The following is a 27831-nucleotide window of genomic DNA, read 5'->3' as shown; positions in this document are numbered from 1 at the left end:
AACGTTTTAAAATATTAGACAATCCGCATTTCAATCATATCCGTCTGGAAATCGGACTCGACCCTGTAATTATTTGTCGCCAACTTCTTCCGAAATTTAGAAATTTATGAATGCACTAATATTATGGACCCTTATTCCGATGTTATTGCAAATCAGCCCGTTGTAATAGACAACGTAAGTCTGTCAGAAACACAACCTTCTATTAGCAAAGACTGCTGTCTACAAATCAAGACTGCATCACCCATTTTACGATGTCATCAACATAAATATGGCCCACATTGATTGACTGTCATGAGTCATAAGATTTTTTTTTCTGCTAAAAACACCTTGAAATATGACAGAATCATTAAATTTATTTCATACGACTTCTAAATACATATGTTGTAGATTATCTGATAGGGAAAGAGGCCCCTATCGCACCCTGAAGAATAAACTGCTTTCATGAATTGCAACAGCAGGCACAGGCCCATATTTAGCCCAGGCTTGTTAAGGTTCATCATAAGGAATTGAAAAATATGGCCGTGTTTACACCTCAAAAATTACTATGAGTACAGACAAACTGGTACATCCAGGAAAGTTTTAAGGCATGGCAGGAACTAGATATATAAAAGTTATATGAAGTCTATGTTTCAGAAAATTAAAAACTTACCTGCATTTTGATGTGCATTTTTTTCCAGTCTGCAGAAGATAGCAAAATAAACAAACACCCGAGTTTCATTTGATACGGTCCACTCAGTTACACAGTTTAAACCTGTTAAATCACCTATTGTTTACAGGTGTCTTATTGTCCATCTATTGTCCATTTAAATCAATACTACTCACAACATTGATTATACGAGGGGAGCTTCTCAATCGTTTTCACTACTTAGTTAATTTTTGCACCTTCTGCAGGAACGAAAAAAAATGGATAGCAAAATCTAGAAAAGTTTATAATTTTCTGAAACATAAAATGCATTTAAAATTTATATATCTAGTTCCTGCCATCCTTTAAAACGGCTGCAGGTGTATTGGTTAGGCTGTACTCAGAGTAAAATTTGGGGTGTAAATACGGCCATTTTAGCCAAAAGGTTATGATGAACATTAATCTTCTAGTTGGCCTACAATAATTCCTTCTAAGAGCTTATAGAATTTATACTTGGCCCATCGCCGTTGTAGAATTGTCGTCAGCTGAAATTCGTAGCGGTTATCGGTAAAAATAATATAAACTATCAACCACGTTCACTCGAGATATAGTTTTTCACATTCCATTCAAAAATCGCAAAAAGAAAAACCATTACTGACCTACCTTTTAAGTGATTGCACTGTAATAATCCTGACCTTACTTCTAGCCCTACACTTATTTCTATTCTAAAAGGTCAAATACAGGCTATTTTTGTAAATGCAACAGATCAAGCGCTTTCAATGCATGTATTTACTGTTCCTTAAACTGAACAAACTACAAATATTGATGAAAAAGCAGAACAGAATTAGTAATGTAACATTAACAGCCTTCAGGCCTGTGATTTCCTACTGATTTGTTATCTTCCTCTCTACCCTAAAGTTCTAGGATATTGGTCAAACTATATTGATATAAGACAAATGTTAGAAGATGTGGTATGAGTGCTAATGAGACAACTCTCCATCCAAGTCATAATTTATAAAAGTAATCCTTTATTAGTGTAAAATCATTCAAATAGGAATACCAACGTTCTAATCTATAACAAAAATAGAAATGAGAAACACTAATGAACCACATGAAAAAATACTGATTACCAAATTCCTGACTTAGGACAGGTTCAAATAATTGCAGTGGGTTTAAACGTTTTAATGGTATCAAACTGTCACTCTTGTATGAAATAATAGTGTAGCATCAGTCACAACATAGAAACACACACTATAAGATATCAATTAAAATGGCTTAACTCAATCAAAAGAGATATTACCACAAGTGAGCATACACTGAATGAATAAATTTGATCTAATGATACAATCTAAATACAAATCCATATTAAGTAAGAAGGGAGGCAGGGCTTATTTCATACACAAGAAAAAAATTTAAAGGTTCAACAAACGAAGAAATTGATGATTACGATGGAAATAAATTCATAAAACACATTTAAACCTAACAAGTTGTTCTTGTTGGCATCTGTTTTTGGAGGATCAATGGAAGTAGTTTCTTAATGCTAATTACAGTATCGAAGACTTGCTTATTTTGATAGGTCACTAGTCTAAACTCCACACATTAAGATAGTCGGTAAGATAAATTCGTTACATAGTGTGCTACTTCACTCTCACCCCATATGGAATTTATTGACCCTATACATGTATATACTGTATTAAGTCACTAGCACACTAAGTAACTAATAATATTTGCCCATGACATTCAGCAGGAATTAAGAACATCGTTTGTTAGACCTGTTGGTCAAATTTATGCATTCTGTTAAAATATTCTTTTTCACTTTTTTGGACTTTTTTAAAGTGTTGTTTGTGCTATAATTAGACCCTCTACCTGTAACCATCATGATGAAGAAATTTGATTAGCATGCACACATATAATTATTGCAGTTTTTATCCAACATGATCATAGGTTTGAACTTTGTTTTCAATTAAGACTTATTTATATTTTTTCCTTTGGGCTTGTATTATATTTGCCATCATGATCAGGTTTATACGATCCATTCATCTTAAAAAAATCAAGAGCCTATCCTTAATTGAGGTAAATTATAATATGGCCTTCCAAATCCGTTTTGATTTTTAAAATCACTGAAGAGACATTAATTGTTGTAATCTGGATATGGTGTACAAATTTTTGCACCTCATGTTGGCGGTATACCATTTTTTCCACAAGTTTATTGTTATCAGCTGTTTGGTATTGAATGAATAAGAATAATCCATTTCGTTATACCTTGTGATCTGTTTATTTGGCAAATTATGCTTTCAACAAATTTGTATCATATATTCTGTTTAAGAAATAGTTCATCCAAATCATGGAAGCCAAAGTGAAAGATTTGTTGGAAATTTACACATGGCCTAGGCAGTGATATTTTAATTTTATCCTGATCATTAGCAAGGAAATAAAATAAACAAATATCACGGCCCAGACCATGTGTAAACTTACAACAAATCTTTGGCTTCCATGAATTATTTCAAAACTACCAGGACAAATACGATCATTAGGAAACTGAAGCTAGGGTGAGTATGCTGGGTATGGCTCTTTGTTTTGACTAGCTGTTAGATAACCTAAAACATTCCAATAAATCTGTAAGTTGCATGAATTATTCTAATGTAATTGCTAGAAAATTCAAAAAATGTGTTGAATTCTTTGAATTCTCAAACCCAACTTTTGTAATTATTAATCTACATTTGTTTCTCGGAAAAAAGAACTGCATTAAATATTGTTTTTAAATTATCATTTTCAGGGGTCTGGTCTTATCAAAGCAGGATTCGCTGGAGATCAAATACCAAAACACCATTTCCCAAATTTGTAAGTATGTCAAAAATGGCTTTAAAATGTGTGTTTTTGATTCTTATCTTTAGTTTTTGTCCAGCCTGTGACTTTAGTTGCAGAAAGCTCGACATAGGGATAGTGATCCAGCGGCAGTGGCTACGGCGGCGGTGTTAGCTCACTTCTTGAAATCTTTATATTTTAGTAGGTCATGTAGGTGGAAGACCTGAAGGCTTCATACTTTGTATATAGATGCCTCATGTTACAAAGTTTCCGTCAGTCACATGGCCAATGTCCTTGACCTCATTTTCATGGATCTACTTGAAAAAAAAGTTAAGATTTTTTGTAATGTTTAATTCGCTCTTATTAGTAGTAACTAGAACACACCCGCGAAATCGCGGGCGTTCAGAGCGTAGTTTAAAGTATGTAAAGTGTTGTTGGAAGAATTTTGTAAAATATTGAATGACTGAAAAATTCAGCAAAAGTATTATAAGTCATAGGTTATTGGGGACAGGAAAATGCTTTTTTTTTTTATCCCTCCTCCTTCATTTCCAATATTCCCATTTTTAGCTCACCTGACCTGAAAGGTCAAGTGAGCTTTTCTCATCACTTGGCGTCCGTCGTCCTGCGTCCGTCGTCCTTCGTCCGTAAACTTTTACAAAAATCTTCTCCTCTGAAACTGCTGGGCCAAATTTAACCAAACTTGGCCACAATCATCCTTGGGGTATCTAGTTTTAAAAATGTGTCCGGTGACCTGGCCATCCAACCAAGATGGCCGCCATGGCTAAAAATAGAACACAGGGGTAAAATGTATATTTTGGCTTATATCTTTGAAACCAAAACATTTAGAGCAAATCTGACATGGGGTAAAATTGTTGATCAGGTCAAGATCTATCTGCCCTGAAATTTTCAGACGAATGGGACAACTTGTTGTTGGGTTGCTGCCTCTGAATTGGTTATTTTAAGGAAATTTTGCATTTTTTGGCTATTATCTTGAATACTATTATAGATAATATTATAGAGATGAACTGTAAACAGCAATAATGTTCAGCAAAGTAAGACCTACAAATAAGTCAACATGACCAAAATTGTCAGTCAACCCCTTAAGGAGTTATTGCCCTTTATAATCAATTTTTAACAACTTTTCGTCATTTTTTGTAACTTGTACAAAAATCTTCTTCTCTGAAACTACATGGCCAAATTTAACCAAACTTGGCCACAATTATCATTGTGGTATACAGTTTAAAAAATGTGTCCGATGACCCTGCCTACCCAACAAAATGGCCGACATGGCTAAAATTAGAACATAGTGGTAAAATGCAGTTTTTGAATTATATCTTTGAAACTAAGACATTTAGGGCAAATCTTTCAAAATTCAAATGTCCATCAGAATAAGATCTTTCCCCTCACAAATTTTCAGATGAATCCAACACTTGTTGTTGGATTGCTGCCCTAAAATTGTTAATTTTAAGGAAATTTTGCAGTTTTTGGTTATTATCTTGAATACTATTATAGATAGAGATAAACTGTAAACAGCAATACTGTTCAGCAAAGTAAGATCTACAAATAAGTCAGCATGATCAAAATTGTTAGAGGACCCCTTTAGGAGTTATTGCCCTTTATAGTCAATATTGAACAACTTTTCGTCATTTTTGTAACTTGTACAAAAATCTTCTTTTCTGAAACTATGGGCCAAATTTAAACAAACTTGGCCACAATCATTACTAGGGTATCTATTTAAAAAAAGTGTCTAATGACCTCACCTACCAACCAAGATGACCGACATCAGTAAATACAGTAACAGGTGAGCGACACAGGCTCTTGAGAGCCTCTAGTTTAGTTTTCTATCAATTTCAATATGAACATACATTCAGTATGTTATGAATATTCAAGTAAGGAGCCTGTAATTCAGTGGTTGTTGTTTGTTTATGTGTTACATATTTGTTTTTCATTCAGTTTTTTTGTACATAAATAAGGCCGCTAGTTTTCTGGTTTGAATATTGTTTTACATTGTCAGTTCAGGGCCTTTTAAAGCTGAGTTTGCGGTATGGGCTTTGCTCGTTGTTGAAGGTCGTACTGTAACCTATAGTTGTTAATATCGGAGTCATATTGGTCTCTTGTGGAGAGTTGTCTCAACATGGTAATCATACCAAATCTTCTTTTTAGCTCACCTGGCCCGAAGGGCCAAGTGAGCTTTTCTCATCACTTTGCGTCCGGCGTCTGTCGTCGTCGTCCGTCGTCGTCCTGCGTCCGGCGTTAACTTTTACAAAAATCTTCTCCTCTGAAACTACTAGGCCAAATTAAACCAAACTTGGCCACAATCATCATTGGGGTATCTAGTTTAAAAATTGTGTCCTGTGACCCGGTCAACCAACCAAGATGGCCGCCATGGCTAAAAATAGAACATAGGGGTAAAATGCAGTTTTTGGCTTATAACTTAAAAACCAAAGCATTTAGAGCAATTCTGACATTGGGTAAAATTGTTTATCAGGTCAAGATCTATCTGCCCTGAAAATTTCAGATGAATCGAACAACCTGTTGTTGGGTTGCTACCCCTAAATTGGTAATTTTAAGGAAATTTTGCTGTTTTTGGTTATTATCTTGAAAAATATTATAGATAGAGATAAACTGTAAACAGCAATAATGTTCAGCAAAATAAGATTTACAAATAAGTCAACATTACTGAAATGGTCAAATGACCCCTTTAGGAGTTATTGCCCTTTATAGTCAATTTTTAACCATTTTTCGTAAATCTTAGTTATCTTTTACAAAAATCTTCTCCTCTGAAACTACTGCGCCATATTAAACCAAACTTGGCCACAATCATCATTGGGGTATCTAGTTTTAAAATTGTGTCCGTTGACCCGGTCAACCTACCAAGATGGCCGCCATGGCTAAAAATAGAACATAGGGGTAAAATGCAGTTTTTGGCTTATAACTCAAAAACCAAAGCATTTAGAGCAATTCTGACATGGGGGTAAAAGTGTTTATCAGGTCAAGATCTATCTGCCCTGAAAATTTCAGATGAATCGAACAACCTGTTGTTGGGTTGCTACCCCTAAATTGGTAATTTTAAGGAAATTTTGCTGTTTTTGGTTATTATCTTGAAAAATATTATAGATAGAGATAAACTGTAAACAGCAATAATGTTCAGCAAAATAAGATTTACAAATAAGTCAACATTACCGAAATGGTCAAATGACCCCTTTAGGAGTTATTGCCCTTTATAGTCAATTTTTAACCATTTTTCGTAAATCTTAGTTATCTTTTACAAAAATCTTCTCCTCTGAAACTACTGCGCCATATTAAACCAAACTTGGCCACAATCATCATTGGGGTATCTAGTTTAAAAATTGTGTCCGTTGACCTGGTCAACCTACCAAGATGGCTGCCATGGCTAAAAATAGAACATGGGATAAAATGCAGTTTTTGGCTTATAACTCAAAAACAAAAGCATTAAGAGCAAAACTGACATGGGTTAAATTGTTTATCAGGTCAAGATCTATCTGCCCTGAAAATTTCAGACGAATCGATAGTCAATTTTTAACAATTTTCATAAAATTTGTAAATTTTTACTAACACTTTTAACTGAAACTACTGGGCCAATCATTATAGATGGGGATATATGTACGCAGCAAGAATGTTCAGTAAAGTTAGATCTACAAACATATCACCATCACCAAAACACAATTTTGTCACGAATCCATCTGTGTCCTTTGTTGAATATTCACATATACAAATGTACCAAGGTGAGCGACACAGGCTCTTTAGAGCCTCTAGTTTTTTGTAATCAATGAATTTTGTAAAAGATTTAATGACTGGAGAATTTCAGAAAAGGTATCAAAAGTTCACATGAATATTTTTAGCGCTTATCTGTTTATTATGAACATTCATTACTATATAAATATAGTGTGTTTACTTTCAATTCTAAGTTTACTAATCGATCCATAGTGGTCATTGATACAGACCCTCTCTATTTGATAAACTGTGTGACTGCCGTGGATAGCACTCACTGCAGATAGAATTCTGAAAATACACTTTTTTCTTTGTATATGTATGTTCAAAGTATACAGAAAAGCGCAAACCGGAAGTCTAATCTGACTTAAAATTTCGTCTGACGGGACAATATCCTGATGTCTTTTTTCTCGTTTTTCTCCAAAAATAACTCAATCTGAATAATCATATGAATGGATGACAAATGGCACTATGCACTGTAGAGGGGGGGCAAGGGGTTTAACTGTTATGCTGTTATGGGGCATTTTAATTCTTTGTTATCTGTTATTCTGAAAATATATTTACTGTTAGCTGTTATTGTCGAATTCTTTGTTAGCTGTTATAGGACTATTTTCTATTTTGTTATCTGTTATTGTGAGAATTTATTTGCTGTTAACTGTTATTGAAAATTTAAATGTTAGCATTTTGACAGCCAATCTTCCGTAGAAATTGAAGATAATTGAAATTTGTAATTTGAATGGATAATAGTCTCATTGGCACGCTTACCACATCTTCTTACAATGTATATCTATTGGGGTCTTTCCACTGGTGATATCGGGTGTCTGTGAACATGTAGCATTTTGTACAAATTATAATTCACTTATTACTTGTGCAATAACTTATAGTATGGATTTTGTTATAAAAAAAGCATTGGTACGTACACCCTATAGATTTTTTTATTCAATGACCACATAATAATCTTTATGTTGTACAGTTTTACACCACTGTCCCTGAGTTAGGGGAGGATTGGACACCAACTAGCATGCTAAAGTTGACACAGTCACATTCTGTATGTGCCTATTTCCAAGTCAGGAGCCTGGATTCAGTGGTTGTAGTTTGTTACTGTTACTGTGTTACTAAGTTTCTCGTTCACAATTTTGTGGAATTAGACAGTTAGTTTTCTCCTTTGAATTGTTTTACATTACTTTAAGTGGTCTGGGCTTGAATTATGGCTTGAGAATTATACAACATCTTTTTCATTTAGCATTTATATTATAAGTGCAACTCCCTCTCTTTTCATTTACATGAAAGAGAACCCTGACTCAATCTTTTTAAAAGCTTTTTAACTGCTTCACATGGCTCAGAAACCATTGATGCAAATACAGATGTGTCTTCAGTTTAATTTTTCGACAAATAACCTTTTTGAAATCCTACAGCTTCTCCAATGCTGTACCCAAATTTTCAATATTCTATAATTTCACATAAGATGCATGATTGGTGTTTCACTTGGTGTCATCCAAATTTTCACTAGGTCCAATTTCTATTATGCTATCATAATTGTCACTTGAGTCAATTTCTATTATCAGAATAACCAATATAGCTGGCATGTATGTTTCAGTTACATGTCCTGTCTCCACTGATCTGGGTATTTTTGTATTTTATAAGTAAGTTTTATCATGAGGTCATTAAATTAAAAAAAAATGTGCATAAATGGTTTTTTTAATACTTGTAAAGTATATATATTACTTTTCAGAAAAAAAATCTAAAAATCAAATTGATAATGAAGTGTCACTGGCTGCACTATTTTCAAAAATTAAATAAAAATACCTAAATCATTAAAAAATGATCCCTTAAATGCCCTAGATTAAAAATATCCCTATATCAAAAACAGAAACTAGTAATTTCATTCAGAAAAATTCAACATGCATACTTTAACTTATTGTACAAGTTACGGGAAAAAATCAAACAAGGCAGAACTGCCTCAACGGCCGAAACGTTTTGTTTACACAAATTACAATTTTCTAGGTCCATACCACAAGTTATATACTAAGATCTTCAAGTCATCTACTGAATTGGTCCTGGACAGATTTATTTTCATATTTCATTTACTGTTATCTGTTATTATCCCTTTTCAATTCCTTGTTATCTGTTTTTCACCAAATCAATTCACTGTTTTGCTGTTATGGGGACCCCCCTTGCCCCCCCTCACTGTACATATAGGAAACAGAGGCGTGTTGATTAATTTATTGTGAAAAGAAGAGAAGCGACACCCAAAATGAGGTCTTCTCGTTTAATAGTATAGATAGGATAACTATATTTGGTATGTGCGTACCTTGCAAGGTCCTCGTGCCTGTCAGACAGTTTTCACTTGACCTCTACCTCATTTCATGGATCAGTGAACAAGGTTAAGTTTTGGTGGTCAAGTCAATAACTCAGATACTATAAGCAATAGGTCTTGTATATTTGGTGTATGGAAGGACTGTAAGGTGTACATGTCCAACTGGCAGGTGTCATCTGACCTTGACATCATTTTCATGGTTCAATGGTTATAGTTAAGTTTTGGTGTTTTGGTCTGTTTTTCTTATACTGTATGCAATAGGTCTACTATATTTGGAGTATGGAATGATTGTAAGGTGTACATGTCCAACTGGCAGGTGTCATCTGACCTTGACCTCATTTTTATGGTTCAGTGGTTATACCGTAGTTAAGATTTTGTGTTTTGGTATATTTTTTTTATACTGTATGCAATAGGTCTACTATATTAGGTGTATGGAATGATTGTAAGGTGTAAATGTCTAGCTGGCAGGTGTCATCTGACATGTCTGACCTTGACCTCATTTTCATGGTTCAATAGTCAAAGTTAATTTTTTGAGTTTTTGTCTTTTTTTCTTGTTCTATATGCAATAGGTCAACTATATTTGGTCTATGGAAATATTTTATGATCTAATTGTCAGTTGCGCACGTTTTATTTGACCATGACCTCCTTTTCATGGTTCATTGCTCATGTTGCTCAGTGTTAAGTTTTTGTGTTTTGGTCTGTTTTTCTTAATCTATAAGCAATAGGTCAACTACATTTGTTGTATGGAAGAATTGTAGGCTGTACATGTCTACCTGGCATTGTCCATCTAACCTTGACCTTATTTGTATATGGTTCATTGGTCAATGTTTAGTTTTCTTGGATAATGTGAAGTTTATGTGACAGTTGTAATAAAGCTTTATATTTAGGACTATCTACAAAATATCAATGATTAGTAAAGAAGGCGAGACATTTCAGCGTGTGCACTCTTGTGTAAAACTGGCCTGGAAAGAAGAATTATCAACTGATTATGTTACTTTAGTATGTTTAGTATTGCATAAGGTAAAAAAATGACAGCTGGTTGATGTATGCTTCTAATTGACAAGGAAAATATATAGACTTTGTTTTGCAGGAAATTTTTGCAAGCGTTTAGTTTTTGTCTTGCTTGTGATGGCAAGACCAATTGATTACTATCTGACAGTGACACTGCATGTATCTGCATGAAGCTTTAAAATATCTTTAACAGTACAAGGCATATTCTCTTGTTTATTTTCTAGTTTGTAATTTGAGTTCATTGGTGATTTGATAAGAAAATGTTTATTATTACAATGTATAAAAAAAGGCCTATTGGCAAATCAGAGGTGACCCAAAACAATAACATGGTATTAGTTTTAAGGTTAGCAGCTGTAGCTAAATATCAAAATGACATCCATTGCTTCATTTCAATTTCTGCTTAGTAATATGACTTATTGAAAGATTTGCTTAACATCAAATACATAGAAATATTAAGCATGTATATTAAAATGTCAATATTTTATGCAGAATTATGACCAGGCCATTCAAAAGTGTAACAACTGTGAAAACACATTTGGTGTACCGTGTAGACACATGCTTGATTAACTATTGTTACATTCCTCAACTGATCAATAAATTGTTTTCAGTTTAATTGTTTTTTTAAATCAATATACTATATCAAAGTGCAGGTGACCACAGCTGTTACTGTAAGATAAGATTGTAGAGCAGAAAAAATGATTTATATTTTAATGTTTTTGTCATATATATGACTATGTCTTCAGAAATCAATATTTAGACTAATATTTGTATTTGTCATCCTAAATGTTAAATTGATTGATTAAATTTCAGTATAGTAACTAGAGGTTTATTTAACACAAACAAATAGTTGCTTGATTTCATGTATTAGTTCCATTGTTTGCAATTTTTTGTTGTAAATTTGACCACATTAGTTATTACTTATATTTTGAAAACTTTGATAGCTTAGATATTCAGAAATAGGCTTGACAACAGGACTGGTTTGCTTTTGATCTGGCTTTCTTATAAAACATGACATCTGGCTTAAAGTTACACAATATAGTCTTGGTTAAAGAATTAACTAGGGAGAATATTTCATTGAGGAACCCCATGCAAGACTCATGAGGGCTACCACTTATGATACATCTGATTTCAGATAAAACTTTGTTAACAGGTACCTATATAGAAAACTATTTTTAGAAGAGAAAACTAAGAGACTTGTAATCTTTTAATAAGTAGATTTTGTTTCATATTTACAGCATAGGTAGACCTAAACATGTTCGTGTTATGGCAGGTGCTCTTGAGGGGGATGTTTTCCTTGGACCTGACGCAGAGGTATGGTTACTGAAAATTCTCAATTTCTTGAGCTTGGGTGCATTTATTAGTTCACCTGTGGGGATAAAAATTTGAGATTAGTTATTGCAATTTCAGGAAATCCAGTATACAAATAATGCAATCAATATTTAGATTCACAGAAATGTGAGAATGAAACACAATACCAACTGATGGATTAAATAAGCAATCACTTGTGTTTGACTAATAAACTGTGTGCTCTTACTTGACTCTTACTTGACTTCCTTTTGCATGCACAGTAAGTGCAATAGAAGGGAGTGGGTCGGAGGGATCCTGATCCTGAAATCCCAGGCTTAAAAACAAGTCCCAAGTTCCAGAATTAAAATAAATCTAAATCCTGTCATACGAAAATTCAAAAAAAGATTTCCCGGATCACGAAATCCTGAGCTTAAAAACACCCAATCCCAGAGTCCCGATAAAGGTCCTATCCCCCCTCATAGAAGTAGTCTCTACTTACTTTCATCTTGAGTCATCTTGACTCTTGGTCTTGAATAAATAAATCCTTGATTTTTGTTTAACAGGAACACAGAGGTCTATTAACAATAAAATATCCTATGGAACATGGTATTGTACAAGATTGGAATGATATGGAAAGAATCTGGCAGTATATATATTCCAAAGACCAACTACAAACATTCTCAGAAGAGGTATGCTGTAATGAAATATATAACATGCAAAAGCACTATTGATACATGTATATCAGGAAGTATCTCAACTGGTTACCATAATCCGCTATACTGGATTTTGAAATGTTATTTAGGAAACAATAGATGGATAGGAATCCCTATTTTTTGGCCTTATTATATGGTGTTAATCTAAAATTTGTATTAATTAAAATTTTGCAGTTGCACTGGCCATAGTTAAATCTTACTTGTACAAAATTTTATACCAATTTGTTAATAGAATGCACGATTTTAAAATAGAATCAGAAACAGAAAGTTTATACAAAATCATTTGAGATTTGTAGATTTAAATTATCGCTTTTCCACTCAGGACACAAAAACAAACATTGTATGAAATCATCTCCGTATTTACTATGTCTCTATTGTTCATGTGAGGAGTAGTTAATGGTATATAATGAATTTCCATAATTTCAGGACATGCACATTTCACATAGCAGTATATATTATTCTTAATCTTAAATTAAAATGTATATAATTTAATTCGCTGGTAGATATGGAAAAATAGACATACATGTAAATGATTTTTTTCAATATTTTTTGCAGCATCCAGTTCTACTGACAGAAGCCCCATTAAATCCTAGAAGAAACAGAGAAAAGGCTGCAGAAATATTCTTTGAAACTTTTAATGTCCCAGCTTTATTTATATCCATGCAAGCAGTTTTAAGTTTGTAAGTGAAAATTTGAAAAAAAGGGTTTCTGAAAAGTGAATATTTCAACATCTTTGAAATATAGATATTTAATGTGGTAATACATATGTAACATTTAAGTTGGGGGGACCAGTTTTAGACTTTTGATATATAATTGGTCATGTTTAAAAATAAAATGATAGGAAGTGTTTGCTAGGACTGTTTCAGAAAATGTTATGTACCCTCCATGGAAGGCATTTTTTAAAAAATTTTATGTGGGTGGTTGTATTTGAAATACCAAAATGCAAAGGGAGTGTTAAATGTTGTTTTCGTTCTATTGAAGCCAAAGGACAAGTGTTTTTCAGTAAAACAACTATTGAACAGTACAGTCTCCAACATTGAGCTAAATATAAAGTGTTTTGTAAGCTGTTAAAGCCTCAGAAAAAAATGTGAAAAATTTAAAATAGAAAATTAAATGCTGTAAAGAAAAAACAATGAACCATGCATGCCAATTTTGAGAGACGTGTTTGTTTTGTGTAATTTATTTTCTAACTGGCATAACAGATATGTAAAAGCTTATTCATATTAGATACCGGTATGTATCTTGAAATGGTATTGATTGAAGATGAATCTAATTTTATTCTGAATTGCAAGGTAAACCAGAATATCAGACAAAATATATTTAGTGATTAGATGATGAACTTTGTAAGCATTTCCTTGATGAACAAACATTATTATGCCCCATTTATGGGCATTATGTTTTCTGGTCTGTACGTCTGTTCATCCTTCCCGCTTCAGGTTAAAGTTTTTGGATCGAGGTATTTTTTTTATGAAGTTGAAATCCAATAAACTTGAGATAATTTTTCTAATTTTAATGCCAAATTAAGAGATTTTCACCCATTTCACGGTCCACTGAACATAGAAAAAGATAGTGGGGATGGGGCATCCGTGTACTGGGGGCACATTCTTGTTTTACATATGTTAACCTAAGTTTGTAATTCTGGCAAGATAGTCCAATCTCTGGCAATTAGCACTCAGTTCTATTCATGGAACAGTTCTGGATTGTTTTGCTGGAAAAATGCTGCAAATGAATTTTAAGCATAACAAGTTCCAAGTCATTATAACAACATCTTTAGAATGTTATCAGATTTGTCTAATGCAGTCATTAATAATTAATCTGATTGGATTAATGAAAATGTTTCAGGTATGCTACAGGAAGAACAACCGGTGCAGTACTAGACTCTGGTGATGGTGTAACACATGCTGTCCCTATATATGAAGGATTTGCTATGCCACATAGTATTATACGGTCAGATATAGCTGGTAGAGATGTCACTAGATATCTCAGATTGTTACTGAGAAAAGAAGGACATAATTTCCACACATCTGCAGAACTAGAAATTGTTAGAACTATTAAACAGGTAAAAATTAAAATAGCTGAAAACACAGCAAGAATAAAGTTGAAACAGTTTTTTGGTATTAGAATATATCTTTGATATATTGTTTTTTTTTAAAATTTATATATACCTTAATACCAGTAGTTGTTCAGTTAATTTCCATCATAGTCATTGACACCCTTATTTTAATATGTGGACTATATGTGACTGTAATTCTTTATACTTTCAGAGAGCCTGTTATTTATCTTTAAATCCATTAAAAGAAGAATCAATGGAAGGAGAAAAATCCCAGTATACATTACCTGATGGCAGTTCTATAGAGGTAACATAATAATAAACATCAGACATTGGATGGGGTTGAGAAAGTTATTGAACAAGACAAATTTTTTCTTGTAGAAAGGTGTAATTGACACAAAATATTTATGTGCTCTCAGCAACACTGAAAGAAAAGGCATTTCAAGGGTGATTTTGGTATTGAAATATGGTAACTTTTGGTCTTTTCAGACAAGCAGTAAATCCCTTGTGAATGTGAAATGTTCGTTTGGCTATGTGGGATGTTTAGATATGCAGTGACTTAAGTCACAGTTAAGTGCAATGCCTCCTGATTAAAGAGTTCCATGCTCTTGCAACAAACTTGTAATGATAAAAAAATGAATGAGTAGATAAGTGGCTTGTTGATAGGCTTTATTTCTGTCCCTTTCTAACATATCCTTATTTTCCAGTGGTAGTACCCATTTCCTGCTAAAAATCCTGGTTGACTCTTTTTATTGTAGGATTTTGAATAATTTGTTCTCATCCTGAACTTGCATTAAATATTTGCCACTGGACATAAAACAAACCATACCAAATTGTAACATTTCTCCCTTGAAAATATCTTTTTGTAAACTTGAATTCCATTCTGAAGTGTACAAAAAGCCAACAGATACACAGCACTTGGATGCTTTTTTCGTCTGATTTTTATCATTCAAACTGATTTTATTTGAAAACGAGTTCATGGACCCCTATTTTTCAAAACAGCAATTTGTTTCATTTTGCAGGGAGATTATGTTACCCAAATTTTATCAAACTGTAAATATAGGACTTTTTTAAATTTTGATAAACATGCAGCTAAAAATTACGTATTTTCCTCAATTCATGAACATTTGATAAATATGAGTTATTTCTGAATAAAAAATGCATAATTTTTAAGGGTACTTATAAATAACAGAAATTACCGATTATTTAACAAAAAACAATTTGTGTTTATCTTTTATAACAAAAAAGTTCTTTCGAAAAACAAATTATGGCCACAAATCTGAATCTTCAGCAAAAATACAAAATTTCGATCTCATTTTACTCAAAAAGTAGCACATGAAGGTAAATTTTTTATAACATATTTGATTTAATCAGGTAAAAAATAGACTATATGCAAATTTTCACGAACTTGTAAATACAGGATCAAAACTGTATCATATGCCCTTAAATACAATACAGTTATCCACTAAATAGTGCAAGAATAGTGGTTACCTGTTCTAAATGGTAAATGACCCCATAAATGTGTCTGTATTTGAAAGTGTTTAGTCATAAAACAACTCTAATAGTTGTGTACTATAAAGTTCAGATATGAAAATGAACATACACTGTAAATTCAGAAATTATTGAGATGTTTTTAGTATTGTGGAAAATGAGACAGTGTTATTTATAATCACAATAATTGAAACTAGCTTTTTGAAATTTATGCCCCATTTATTTATGCCCATTTATGGGCATTATGTTTTATGGTCTGTTTGCCCATCTGTTCGTGCGTTCGTTCATCTGTCTGTGAGTTCGTTCGTCGGTCTGTGCGTTTGTTGGTCTGTCCCGCTTCAGGTTAAAGTTTTTAGTCCAGGTAGTTTTGGAAAAAGTTGAGGTCCAATCAACTTGAAAATTAGTAATCGTGTTCCTTATGATATGATCTTTCTAATTTTAATGCAAATTAGAGATTTTATCCCATTTTCACGGTCCACTGAACATAAAAAATGATAGTCGGTTAAAGAGCTTGTTTTGTCTGTAATTATGTATATATATGTCGTCTCTAAATAAAATTTACTTACTTACTTACTTACTTATAGTGTGGAGGCGGCATCTGTTTCCTTGGGACACATTCTTGTTTTATATAAATCTAACAGGATTTTTCTGAATATCACAAAAATTACAATTTTATTTTAGTATAAATTGTCAAAATCACAATTATAAATGCACGCAATAATTTCTGAATTTACCGTTACATGTATTAATGTAACATGTTGAAATATGACCCATGTATAGTATTAAACAGAGTGATAACAACAGTATAATATAGCATGTATAGGGATCCATAAAAAAGTCATACATTAAAAAAAAAGTATGATCTTATCTTGCACATGAAGCTAGAAAATGTTTTTTTTTTATATTTCAGTTAGGGCCATCTAGATTTAGAGCACCAGAATTACTATTTAGACCTGATTTAATTGGAGAAGAATTTGAAGGAATCCATGAAGTTCTGACATACGCAATACAGAGATCTGACATGGACTTACGGCGAATATTGTACTCAAATATAGTATTATCTGGAGGCTCAACTTTATTTAAAGGTAAGTTTGAATTAGGTGCATTTATGTAAAACATTTCTTCCTGTAATGGACTCATATAACTGTGCCTTTGTAGTGATTACTTTTTTGAAGGCAAAGAAAATACTTTTGTTTAGTTTGTTATAGCTCACCTTTAGTTTAGCACCTTCCTTTAACCATAAAACGAAAGAGCCATATAAAAAGACTTAATGTCCAGTGGTCATTGGAGCATGAAAATTATATGAATGGTTTTTTATTAAAATTCATTTATAATGTTTGGCACCAAGTTGGCATAATATCATTGTCTACTTTGACAATTTGAAACAACATATTGTTATGCTCCATTTATGGGCATTATGTTTTCCGGTGTGTGTGTCTGTTTGTCTGTCTGTCAGTCTGTATCACCTCAGGTCAAAGTTTTTGGTCCATGTAGTTTTTATTGAAGTTAAAGTCTAATCAGCATGAAACTTAGTAAACACGTTCCCTATGAATTTAATGCCAAATTAGAGATTTTATCCCATTGTCATGGTCCACTGAACATAAAAATGATAGTGCTGATGGGGGATCTGTGTACTTTGGACTTGTAGTTTATGGAAGTTCCTGTAAAATAATCCTATTTTGATTCTCATTAACATTCATCCTTATATTAGCTGACTGGAATCTGACTCTCAATCAGTTCATAAATGTTTTTTTTTGTTTTCAAGACATTTCGTTTAAAGTGTTCCTGACAAAATAATTTCAGAAGCATGTGTAAAGGTAATGCACATATTAATCAATATAAGAGTATGTGTGTATTAAATAATATCTGAACTTGGGATAGTTAAAAGTAATGTTTTACTATTATTTTAGGTTTTGGAGATCGTTTGTTGAGTGAAGTAAAGAAAATAACACCAAAAGATATAAAGATTAGGGTGAGTAGATGATTTAGCAGTGTATAGTTCAATTCATTAAAAATTTAAAGGAACTGATTCACTGTAAAAAAAAAATGTATTAAAATCCTTAGACAGTCTGGTCTGAACAAACAAAATTAAATCTTTCACATGACACTCTAGATACGGCTGGATATCAGATGGTTTAGTTTAGTTTAGTTTCTTCAAGTATTCTTCAAAGATCAATAACCAATCATTAACATAAGTTTATTCATTTTCAAACTTCTTGAAGCTATGTTAAACTGAATTCTGTTTTCCTTTTATCCAAGTTTCACTGAAAAATTAAGTACATATGTCTATATTTAAATTATTCTAAGACAACACTAAAACTAATAATGTTTAATATTTTAGATTTCTGCACCACAAGAAAGACTTTATTCAACATGGATAGGGTAAGATAGTTTGATGTTTATGCTTTAATGTTCAGATGGTTTATAGAGGTGGATTAATTGCCTTCAAATGAAGAATTTAAAGAAAAAGGATAGGAAGATTATGCAAATGAAACTGTTATTTAATTTGAATAAATAATTTGATCCTGGTACTGAAGAAAAAATGATATTGGCCTTAATGACATTCTGAATTTACCTCGTTTATGTTGCCTATTTGAAAATAAATGCTTTATTTTTGCAATTCTGGAAAAAAAAGGTTGTTTATGCCCCTGCCATAATCTTTTTCTGTTGTCTGTCTGTTTGTCCATATGTGCTTACTTCTGTTCATATGTATGAAAATTTGTTTCCATTCTCTAACTTTATTTTGCCTCATCAAAATGTTATGAAACTTAAACACAATGTTTATTACCAAAAAACACAGATCAATAGACCACTTTCGAGTTCATCCGTCACCTGAAAAAACTCGTCAATTATACGCGCCTTAATCACCGTCATTTGTGCGTTTAGGGGCGTCGTCACTTCCTTCCAATGTTGAGCGAGTGGTTGGAAAACTATAATTCTATATTGTACGAATTATTCGGCAAATTGAATTCTCAAAATTGACAATCAACACTGCTGTCATTAGGGAATTGTCAGTAAGAACCTACAGAGCAACCATTATTTCTAGTTTATCCTGCACAAAGACGATCACTAAGACGCTTGATGAACGTAAATAGTGCAGGGATACAGGCGAGCCCCTCTATCTGGTAAATGACGTCATAAAGGCGTGCATAATTGACGAGTTTTTGCCGGTGACGGATGAACTCGAAAGTGGTCTATTTGGTGAAATCACTTATATTGCTTTAGATTTATGCCCCTTTACAAATTGAAAAATTGATGAATTTTGCATTTCTGTTCTCTAAGTTTGCTTCGACCAAACATTATAAATCTTATAAACACAAAACTCAGATTATACGGTTCTTGAATTCTGACCTTTACAATGGTGTATGCAAACACAGCATCATCTGTGTATGTTGTTTAGCTTCACTGCGTAAAGTTACTTGTTTTGATTTTGTACATTTTGTATTTCAGGGGATCTATTTTAGCTTCACTGGACACATTTAAGAAGATGTGGGTATCAAAAAGAGAATATAATGAAGATGGATTTAAGGCCATACACAGAAAAACTTTTTAGCTGACTTAGTGATTTAGAATTTTAATTTATCAGTCATGTAAATATTTTACCTTGGTCTCATTTTGGGGCAGAAGAGGAAGTGTATTGCTTCATTGTTACTATTTTTGTAAAATTTAAAGTTTTTTTTCTAGTGGTACACTGTTAAACAATTTAAAAAAAATATTATGCAAGATTGAAAAAGACTAAAACATGAGTTCAATAAATAAGGGAGTTCATAGATTAATTTAACAAAGTGATAAAAACAAATGCAAAATCATGTCTGCCAGTTCATTTTATTTAAAAAAATCCATAATGAAAATCGTCAAAGGAATACGAACTTTAATTGATCATATAATCATTAAAGAGACCAGGTTGTCAATACAAAATTAATTAGAAGCTTAGCTTGAGATTTGTCTTTTTTGGGGAACAAAACTTTGCTGAATGGGGAATGTGTTGTTGTGCATATGAAATGTAAAGTATAGTCATTTCTTATATTTATGATTCTCTGTACTGTAAGCTTCAATATGATAAATATACACACACAAAAAAAAAGTTGTGCCCAAAAATTAGAAAATACTTTGATTTTTAGGCATGTTTAAATAAAAGTTACATAAATTAAAAAAAATGCTTCTAAAACAACTACAGAATATTGCATGATAGGATTATTTAAATATTTTGCTATAAGTCAAACATGTTATGCATGATTTGATTGACATATATGTCCCATATGCACAACATATTTTATATAGTGTATTTTTTCAAAAGTGCTTATATCATAATCTGTGAAAAAAATTTGGATTGCATATATTTTATTGGAGAATAGAATTGTATAAAAGAAAAATGTTTTTGAACAGTTAACAAGTTCAGACATGATCAGCTCTATCTGAAATTCAGAAAATTTCATAAAAATTGTAAGATGTTCTGCTTACTATTCACTAATTGCCTAAAGTTTACAGTAAGAAATTCAAAATGGCTGCTGTCAGAGCAATTCTTAATGAGACCAATGGTTTATTTATGTTTGTCATGGATGAACGCTACATTTATCATGTTATATATGTGCTATTTATGGCAAGGTGTTTTATCATAGTTTTTTTGTAACTTAGCTACCTGATGAAATTAGATGATAACTTTTTAATACTTTATAGCTTATATTCTGTTGATTTATATACTTATACTGCCTTTTCCCCTCACCTTCATGATGTTTAAAGATTTTAACCATATTACTGATTCACAAATGTTAGGATATTCTAGTCTTTTTGTTGGTATGTGTTGCTGATTGTATTTCTGTTTAATGCGCATTTCAATCGTTTATCGAAAGATGTAACAGTATTTTTTGTAAACAATTTTTTTTTGGCTTATCAACCATAAGTTTACAATTTGTCTCTCTTAATGTCAAATGACTTTTGAATTAAAAAAAAAACTTGATACCAAAATTTCAAAGTCAACTCCTAGAGTATTCCAATGTAAATGGTTATTCCTTTAAAATGACAACAAATAATAGATATTTTACAGAAATCAATGTCAGTACTACACAAGGAAAGGAATAATCAATACATTCTCTCTGCAAGAAAATATCTAAGTCAACCAAGAACCTACTCAAATTCATGTTACATGTTGGTATATGCAAATACCTTTTGTTACAGTGCCAGTTATATAATATTTTTGCAAAGGATCAATTAAAATAAGGGATTTTATATGCTATATACACTTTAAGCCTTAAAGCATATTAGTCAAGATTTAAAGAGTGCAAACATGACAAAAGGTTGTAATGTGTGTAAACTATATCTGTATAGCTTTAATGTGCCTTTGATATGACTTCTGTTAGGCTCTGGTTTGCTTACATTCAGTTTTGTAGCATACAATTTAGTTTCGTAAGAAACAACACCCAATTTATTGGGTGAGGTTAAAATACAGGGGGTAAAATGAATACCTAAGTATTCATAGAAGACAAAACCACAAATTTAAATGTTAATTTTATTTTAAAATTTCAATCTTTCAATGAATGTATGCGATGCTTTGGAATATGTGCAGATTTCGTCCTAATTAACAGCAGTTTTCAGGGCCAATCAATTGTACTAATTTTAAAGGGGCCTTCCCATAACAAAAATGTAAACATGCAAGTATAGGATTCTGTCTAATGATTAGGTTAAATAAACCAGTTATGCAGTCATATAAACAGGAAAAGAAAAGGATTTATATAGAAAGATTTTCTTTTCATCAATAATTCTGTGAAGTATTGTAATGAAAAAGGAGTAATATTTAAGAACTACTTGATAAATACTTTATGAGAGTAAACAAAGGTCTTTGGCATACTAAATTTTATTTATCCGCTTTCTTATGATAAGTTAATATACTCCAGCTAGATTTTAAATTTGTTTAGACTTTAAGAGAGACTATAATATATTGTTGGTGGCTGGTTTTGAGATTTTTAAAATTAATGGTGTGTCCTTCTATCTCCTGACAAAAGAGTGTAAAATCTGGGATTAAAGATGAGATGTTTTATCTTAACCCTTTATAGAAATTTATCAAACCTTAACTATCTCTGTAGAGTATAGATATAAAGGAAAAATGGTAACCAATGACGGTTGTGTATATCCTTCATCAAAACCATTATCAAAAAGAGATTATTTATACAATGATTGAATGCTTTTGTTTTATAAATTTGAATATTTCTGTGATAACATAAAGGAAATAGATGACAAAAATAACATATAAATAGACTCAGTTCTGTTTTAAGTCTGTTATCATTATTTCAGTTCTTCTATAGTCAGGATATTTTTAATACAAAAAACGAACAAAGAAAAATAATACATGTAAACGAGAAAAAAAATAGAAAAATTGGTGTGTATAATTGGAACACTCTGTCTTCTCCTCTTAAGCCTATATATTGTAAGAATGATAAGTTATTGAAATAGTGTAGATTGATTAGGGATGCAAAAGAATTATTGAAAGTTTCACGCTTGCCAGTGAACAAATTTAATATTTTGTATATATATGGTGTAGAATCTCCATATAAACTAAATTGTATGTGCAATATTGCATCCATGGGTGAACTGTCATGTCAAATACATCATAATAAAACAAAACCTATAAATATTAAGTGTTTGTTTTTTATTTTAGTATCATAATTGTATTTATACTGCATATATTTCATTTGAATTTGGTTCATACTTCCTTCCTATAACTTTCAAAAGCACAGCAAAGATTGTTGTAAAAAGATGTACAAAAATGTTTGAAGTTATGATGCTGGATTTTTTTTATGTCAGAATGTTAGTATTCTTGTCTTTTTTAAAGTGTTTTTACATGGAAATGGACATTCATTTTCAGCTTACCTGGCACACATATAAGTAAGTAAGTATTTATTAAAGTAACATGTGTGTCATAACATACATGTGTTCATGTACACACATTACAACTTGATATTTACACCTGAACCATAAGACTTATATGTCACTATATGTAAACATGAGCTTCTGTCGTAATTTTTATAATGTAGAAAGACACCAAGAGCATAGGCTTATTCAGGGTGTCCCTCCTTTTTGTGGGATAATTTTGTTGATTTTAAAGGGAATCACTGAAGCATGACTGGAACAGGCCCCCTCTCAGGGAAGTCACTTCTAATAATTTCTGGATCTGCCACTGAAGAGGTAAATAAAGTTCTATGTTAAAGAAATAGCAACACCATATCAAAAGAAAATAAACTATAGACCACACTATAAAGAAACTAAAGATTGATGAAAATGAATCCTTTCCAAATAATGGATGTGAACTTTGGTTCTCCAACAGGAAAAGCAGTTTGTGCTAAACTAGTTGTGCCATTGTTACATGTTAAACCAAGGTAATAACTTCATATTTGTAAGTAGTCATTTCAATCATGCTGTTATTTTATCTTCTGGTTTGAATTATTTTATATTTTGTCATGTCTGATCCTTTATATCTTACTAAAGGATATACATTATATAATGATTTGCTCATTATTGAAGGCTTACAGTGATTTATAATTGATTACTAGGGATATCCACATTTTGTGGATATTTGTCTCATTGGTTATTCATTACATTTCCATACTTTTTTATGACACAAGGAATGAAGGATTATTGTCTATATTCCATATATAGATACTGCGCTGGTTTCCCTCCTTTAAAATGTAAATTAACAAAGTGGCAATGGAAATCAAAGTTTCTTCTTTTTTAGGTGTAAGTTTATTGTATGAGTTGGGCAGATATAGGGTATACTCAGAGGCGGATTTAGGGGGGGGCAGGGGCCCCAGGCCCCCCCCCCCCTTTTTGGAAAAAAAATTGGTTGCTTATAATAGGGAATCACTGAAGCGGGCCCCCACTTATGAAAATTCCTAGATCTGCCACTGATACTTTATTACCATAGTCACCAAACTTTTATTATTGAGTGGAAGGTCACTTATATACATTTGACCAACTATTTTAGTCTATCCATCTGTCAGTAACAAATAGTTTTTGCTCTCGATTCTCGAGAATCGTTATAATTTTAAAGTATACTAGAATTTACCCTCGAAATTGCAGGCATTTAGATCTTGATTGAAAACATGTTAACTTGTGACTGATGCATGCAGGATGAATTTTTGATAAAGATTTTATGCCTGGAGAATTTCAGAAAATGTATCAAAAATCATAGGTACTTTGAAACAGGACAATTTTCTTAAGCCCTCTCATTTTTTTAAACTTTGAAGCTTGCTATGTTTTTATACGACCGCAAAATTTGAAAAAAAATTCGTAGTATATTGCTATCACCTTGGTGTATTCCTCTGCGTCGTCGTCATCGTCGTCGTCGTCCGAATACTTTTAGTATTCGCACTCTAACTTTAGTAAAAGTGAATAGAAATCTAAGAAATTTTGACACAAGGTTTATGACCACAAAAGGAAGGTTGGGATTTGTATTGGGAGTTATGGTTCAAACAATTTAGGAATTAGGGGCCAAAAAAGGGCCCAAATAAGCATTATTCTTGGTTTTTGCACAATAACTTTAGTTTAAGTAAATAGAAATCAATGAAATTTAAACACAAGGCTTATGACCACTAAAGGAAGGTTGGTATTGATTTTGGGAGTTGAGGTCCCAACAGTTTAGGAATAAGGGGCCAAAAAGGGGCCCAATTAAGCATTTTTCTTGGTTTTGGCACCATAACTTTAGTATAAGTAAATACAAATCTATGAAATTTAAACACAAGGTTTATGACCATAAAAGGAAGTTTGGTATTGATTTGGAGAGTTTTGGTCCCAACAGTTTAGGAATAAGGGGTCCAAAGGGTAAACAAATATACTTTTTAGCTCACCTGGCCCGTCGTCCGTCGTCGTCCGTCGTCGTTAACTTTTACAAAAATCTTCTCCTCTGAAACTGCTGGGCCAAATTAATCCAAACTTAGCCATAATCATCATTGGGGTATCTAGTTTAAAAATTGTGTCCGGTGACCCCGCCAACCAACCAAGATGGCCGCCACGGCTAAATATAGAACATAGGGGTAAAATGCAGTTTTTGGCTTATAACTCAAAAACCAAAGCATTAGGAGCAAATCTGATGTGGGGTAAAAATGTTCATCAGGTCAAGATCTAACTGCCCTGAAATTTTCAGATGGATTGGACAAACTGCTGTTAGGTTGCTGCCCCTGAATTAGTCATTTTAAGGAAATTTTGCCGTTTTTTGTTATTATCTTGAATATTATTATAGATAGAGATAAACTGTAAACAGCAATAATGTTCAGCAAAGTAAAATCTACAAATAAGTCAACATAACCAAAATGGTCAGTTGACCACTTTAGGAGTTATTGTCCTTTATAGTCAATTTTTAACCATTTTTCGTAAATCTTGGTAATCTTTTACAAAAATCTTCTCCTCTGAAACTGCTGGGCCAAATTAATCCAAACTTGGCAATAATCATCATTGGGGTATCTAGTTTAAAAATTGTGTCCGATGACCCCGCCAACCAACAAAGATGGCCGCCATGGCTAAAAATAGAACATAGGGGTAAAATGCAGTTTTTTGCTTATAACTCAAAAACCAAAGCATTTAGAGCAAATCTAACAGGGAGTAAAATTGTTTATCAGGTCAAGATCTATTTGCCATGAAATTTTCAGATGGATTGGACAAACTGCTGTTAGGTTGCTGCCCCTGAATTAGTCATTTTAAGGAAATTTTGCCGTTTTTTGTTATTATCTTGAATATTATTATAGATAGAGATAAACTGTAAACAGCAATAATGTTCAGCAAAGTAAAATCTACAAATAAGTCAACATAACCAAAATGGTCAGTTGACCACTTTAGGAGTTATTGTCCTTTATAGTCAATTTTTAACCATTTTTCTTAAATCTTGGTAATCTTTTACAAAAATCTTCTCCTCTGAAACTGCTGGGCCAAATTAATCCAAACTTGGCAATAATCATCATTGGGGTATCTAGTTTAAAAATTGTGTCCGATGACCCCGCCAACCAACAAAGATGGCCGCCATGGCTAAAAATAGAACATAGGGGTAAAATGCAGTTTTTTGCTTATAACTCAAAAACCAAAGCATTTAGAGCAAATCTAACAGGGAGTAAAATTGTTAATCAGGTCAAGATCTATTTGCCATGAAATTTTCAGATGGATTGGACAAACTGCTGTTAGGTTGCTGCCCCTGAATTAGTCATTTTAAGGAAATTTTGCCGTTTTTTGTTATTATCTTGAATATTATTATAGATAGAGATAAACTGTAAAGGGAAACAATGTACAGCAAAGTAACACCTAAAAATAAGTCAACATGACCTAAATGGTCAATTGACCCCATAAGGAGTTATTGCCCTTTATAGTCAATTTTTAACAATTTTCATAAAATTTGTAAATTTTAACTAACATTTTCCACTGAAGCTCTTAGGCCAAGTTCAATATAGATAGAATGATTGTAAGCAGCAATAATGTTCAGAAAAGTAAGATATACAAACACATCACCATCACCAAAACACAATTTTGTCATGAATTCAAATGCGTCCTTTGTTTAATATTCACATAGACCAAGGTGAGCGACACAGGCTCTTTGAAGCCTCTAGTTTGTTTGATTTCATCAAAAAATGAATAATTGGGGTTCTTTGATATGCCGAATCTAACTGTGTATTTAGATTCTTAATTTTTGGTCCTGTTTTCAAATTGGTGTACATTAAGGTCCAAAGGGTCCAAAATTAAACTTAGTTTGATTTTGACAAAAATTGAATCCTTGGTGTTCTTTGATATGCTGAATCCAAACCTGTACTTAGATTTTTGATTATGGGCCCAGTTTTCAAGTTGGTCCAAATCAGGATCCAAAATTATTATATTAAGTATTGTGCAATAGCAAGAAATTTTCAATTGCACAGTACTCAGCAATAACAAGAAATCTTCAATTGCACAGTGCAATAGCAAGAAATTTTCAATTGCACAGTATTGCGCAATAGCAAGAAATCTTCAATTGCACAGTATGCCGCAATAGCAAGACATATCTAATTGCACAATATTGTGCTTTAGCAAGAAATTTCAATTGGAGTTTTCTTTCTTTGTCCAGAATAGTAGTTGAATCGACTTAAATCATTGTTTTATACAATATACAATGTATATTCACTTTTACTACCAACTGATAAATTAAAACAATCGTTACCATTCAGTGATAACAAGCACTTTTTTTATTTTTTTACATTTTAATATTTTATGATGTATTTAAATGAGTAATTATTGTTGCAAACTCCATTAGAAATTTAAATTGAGATTGGTTTTGGAATAAAGGAAAGGGGGATGTGAAAAAAAATGGGGGGGAGGTTCAATAATTCTAATTTGAAATTTCATAAATAATAAGAAAATTTCTTCAAACATTTTTTTTTAGAGGATTAATATTCAACAGCATAGTGAAATGCTCAAAGGCAAAACAAAAATTTTAAGTTCATTAGACCACATTCATTCTGTGTCAGAAACCTATGCTGTGTCAACTATTTAATCACAACCTAAATTTAGAGCTGAATCCAGCTTGAATGTTGTGTCCATACTTGCCCCAACCGTTCAGGGTTCAACCTCTTCTCTTGTATAAAGCTGCGCCCTGCGGAGCATCTTGTTGTTTTCTGTTGAATTCCATGATTTTTGTGTTTCTGTATACTATGGACATACGTATATTTTAAAGTGTCTTTGCTAGCCTATTTTAAAGTGTCTTTGCTAGCCTATTAACTATCAATTCCAAGTTTCTTCTCCACGGCGATCACTACTATATTATATAGAGGAGGGGAGGACAGGGGGGTACCCTTCTCCCTTC

The 27831-nt window shown here is 32.3% G+C and overlaps 1 protein-coding gene across 1 annotated transcript; it reads left to right on the top strand.

Moving 5' to 3' along the window:
- The first annotated feature begins 55 nt into the window (after positions 1 to 55).
- On the top strand, positions 56 to 22660 carry LOC134716036 (alpha-centractin). The gene is made up of 11 exons (XM_063578718.1): positions 56 to 174; positions 3399 to 3463; positions 11723 to 11798; positions 12338 to 12463; positions 13043 to 13167; positions 14330 to 14546; positions 14752 to 14844; positions 16939 to 17113; positions 17939 to 18000; positions 18370 to 18410; positions 19479 to 22660. The coding sequence occupies exons 1-11, from the start codon at positions 124 to 126 to the stop codon at positions 19579 to 19581; spliced, it is 1134 nt and encodes a 377-aa protein (XP_063434788.1). The 5' UTR covers positions 56 to 123; the 3' UTR covers positions 19582 to 22660.
- The last annotated feature ends 5171 nt before the right edge of the window (positions 22661 to 27831 follow it).

Source organism: Mytilus trossulus, chromosome 4, assembly GCF_036588685.1.
Source record: "Mytilus trossulus isolate FHL-02 chromosome 4, PNRI_Mtr1.1.1.hap1, whole genome shotgun sequence".
Classification (NCBI taxonomy): Eukaryota; Metazoa; Mollusca; class Bivalvia; order Mytilida; family Mytilidae; genus Mytilus; species Mytilus trossulus.
The sequence above is the reverse complement of the archived record's forward strand: the minus strand, read 5'-3'. Positions and strand labels throughout refer to the sequence as shown.

Excerpts from the sequence above, each read along its gene's own strand:
- LOC134716036 (XM_063578718.1), top strand. The coding sequence starts at position 124 with ATGGACCCTTATTCCGATGTTATTGCAAATCAGCCCGTTGTAATAGAC. Across the intron at positions 17,114-17,938 it reads AGGCTCAACTTTATTTAAAG|GTTTTGGAGATCGTTTGTTG; the intron begins GTAAGTTTGAAT and ends CTATTATTTTAG. Across the intron at positions 18,001-18,369 it reads CAAAAGATATAAAGATTAGG|ATTTCTGCACCACAAGAAAG; the intron begins GTGAGTAGATGA and ends TTAATATTTTAG.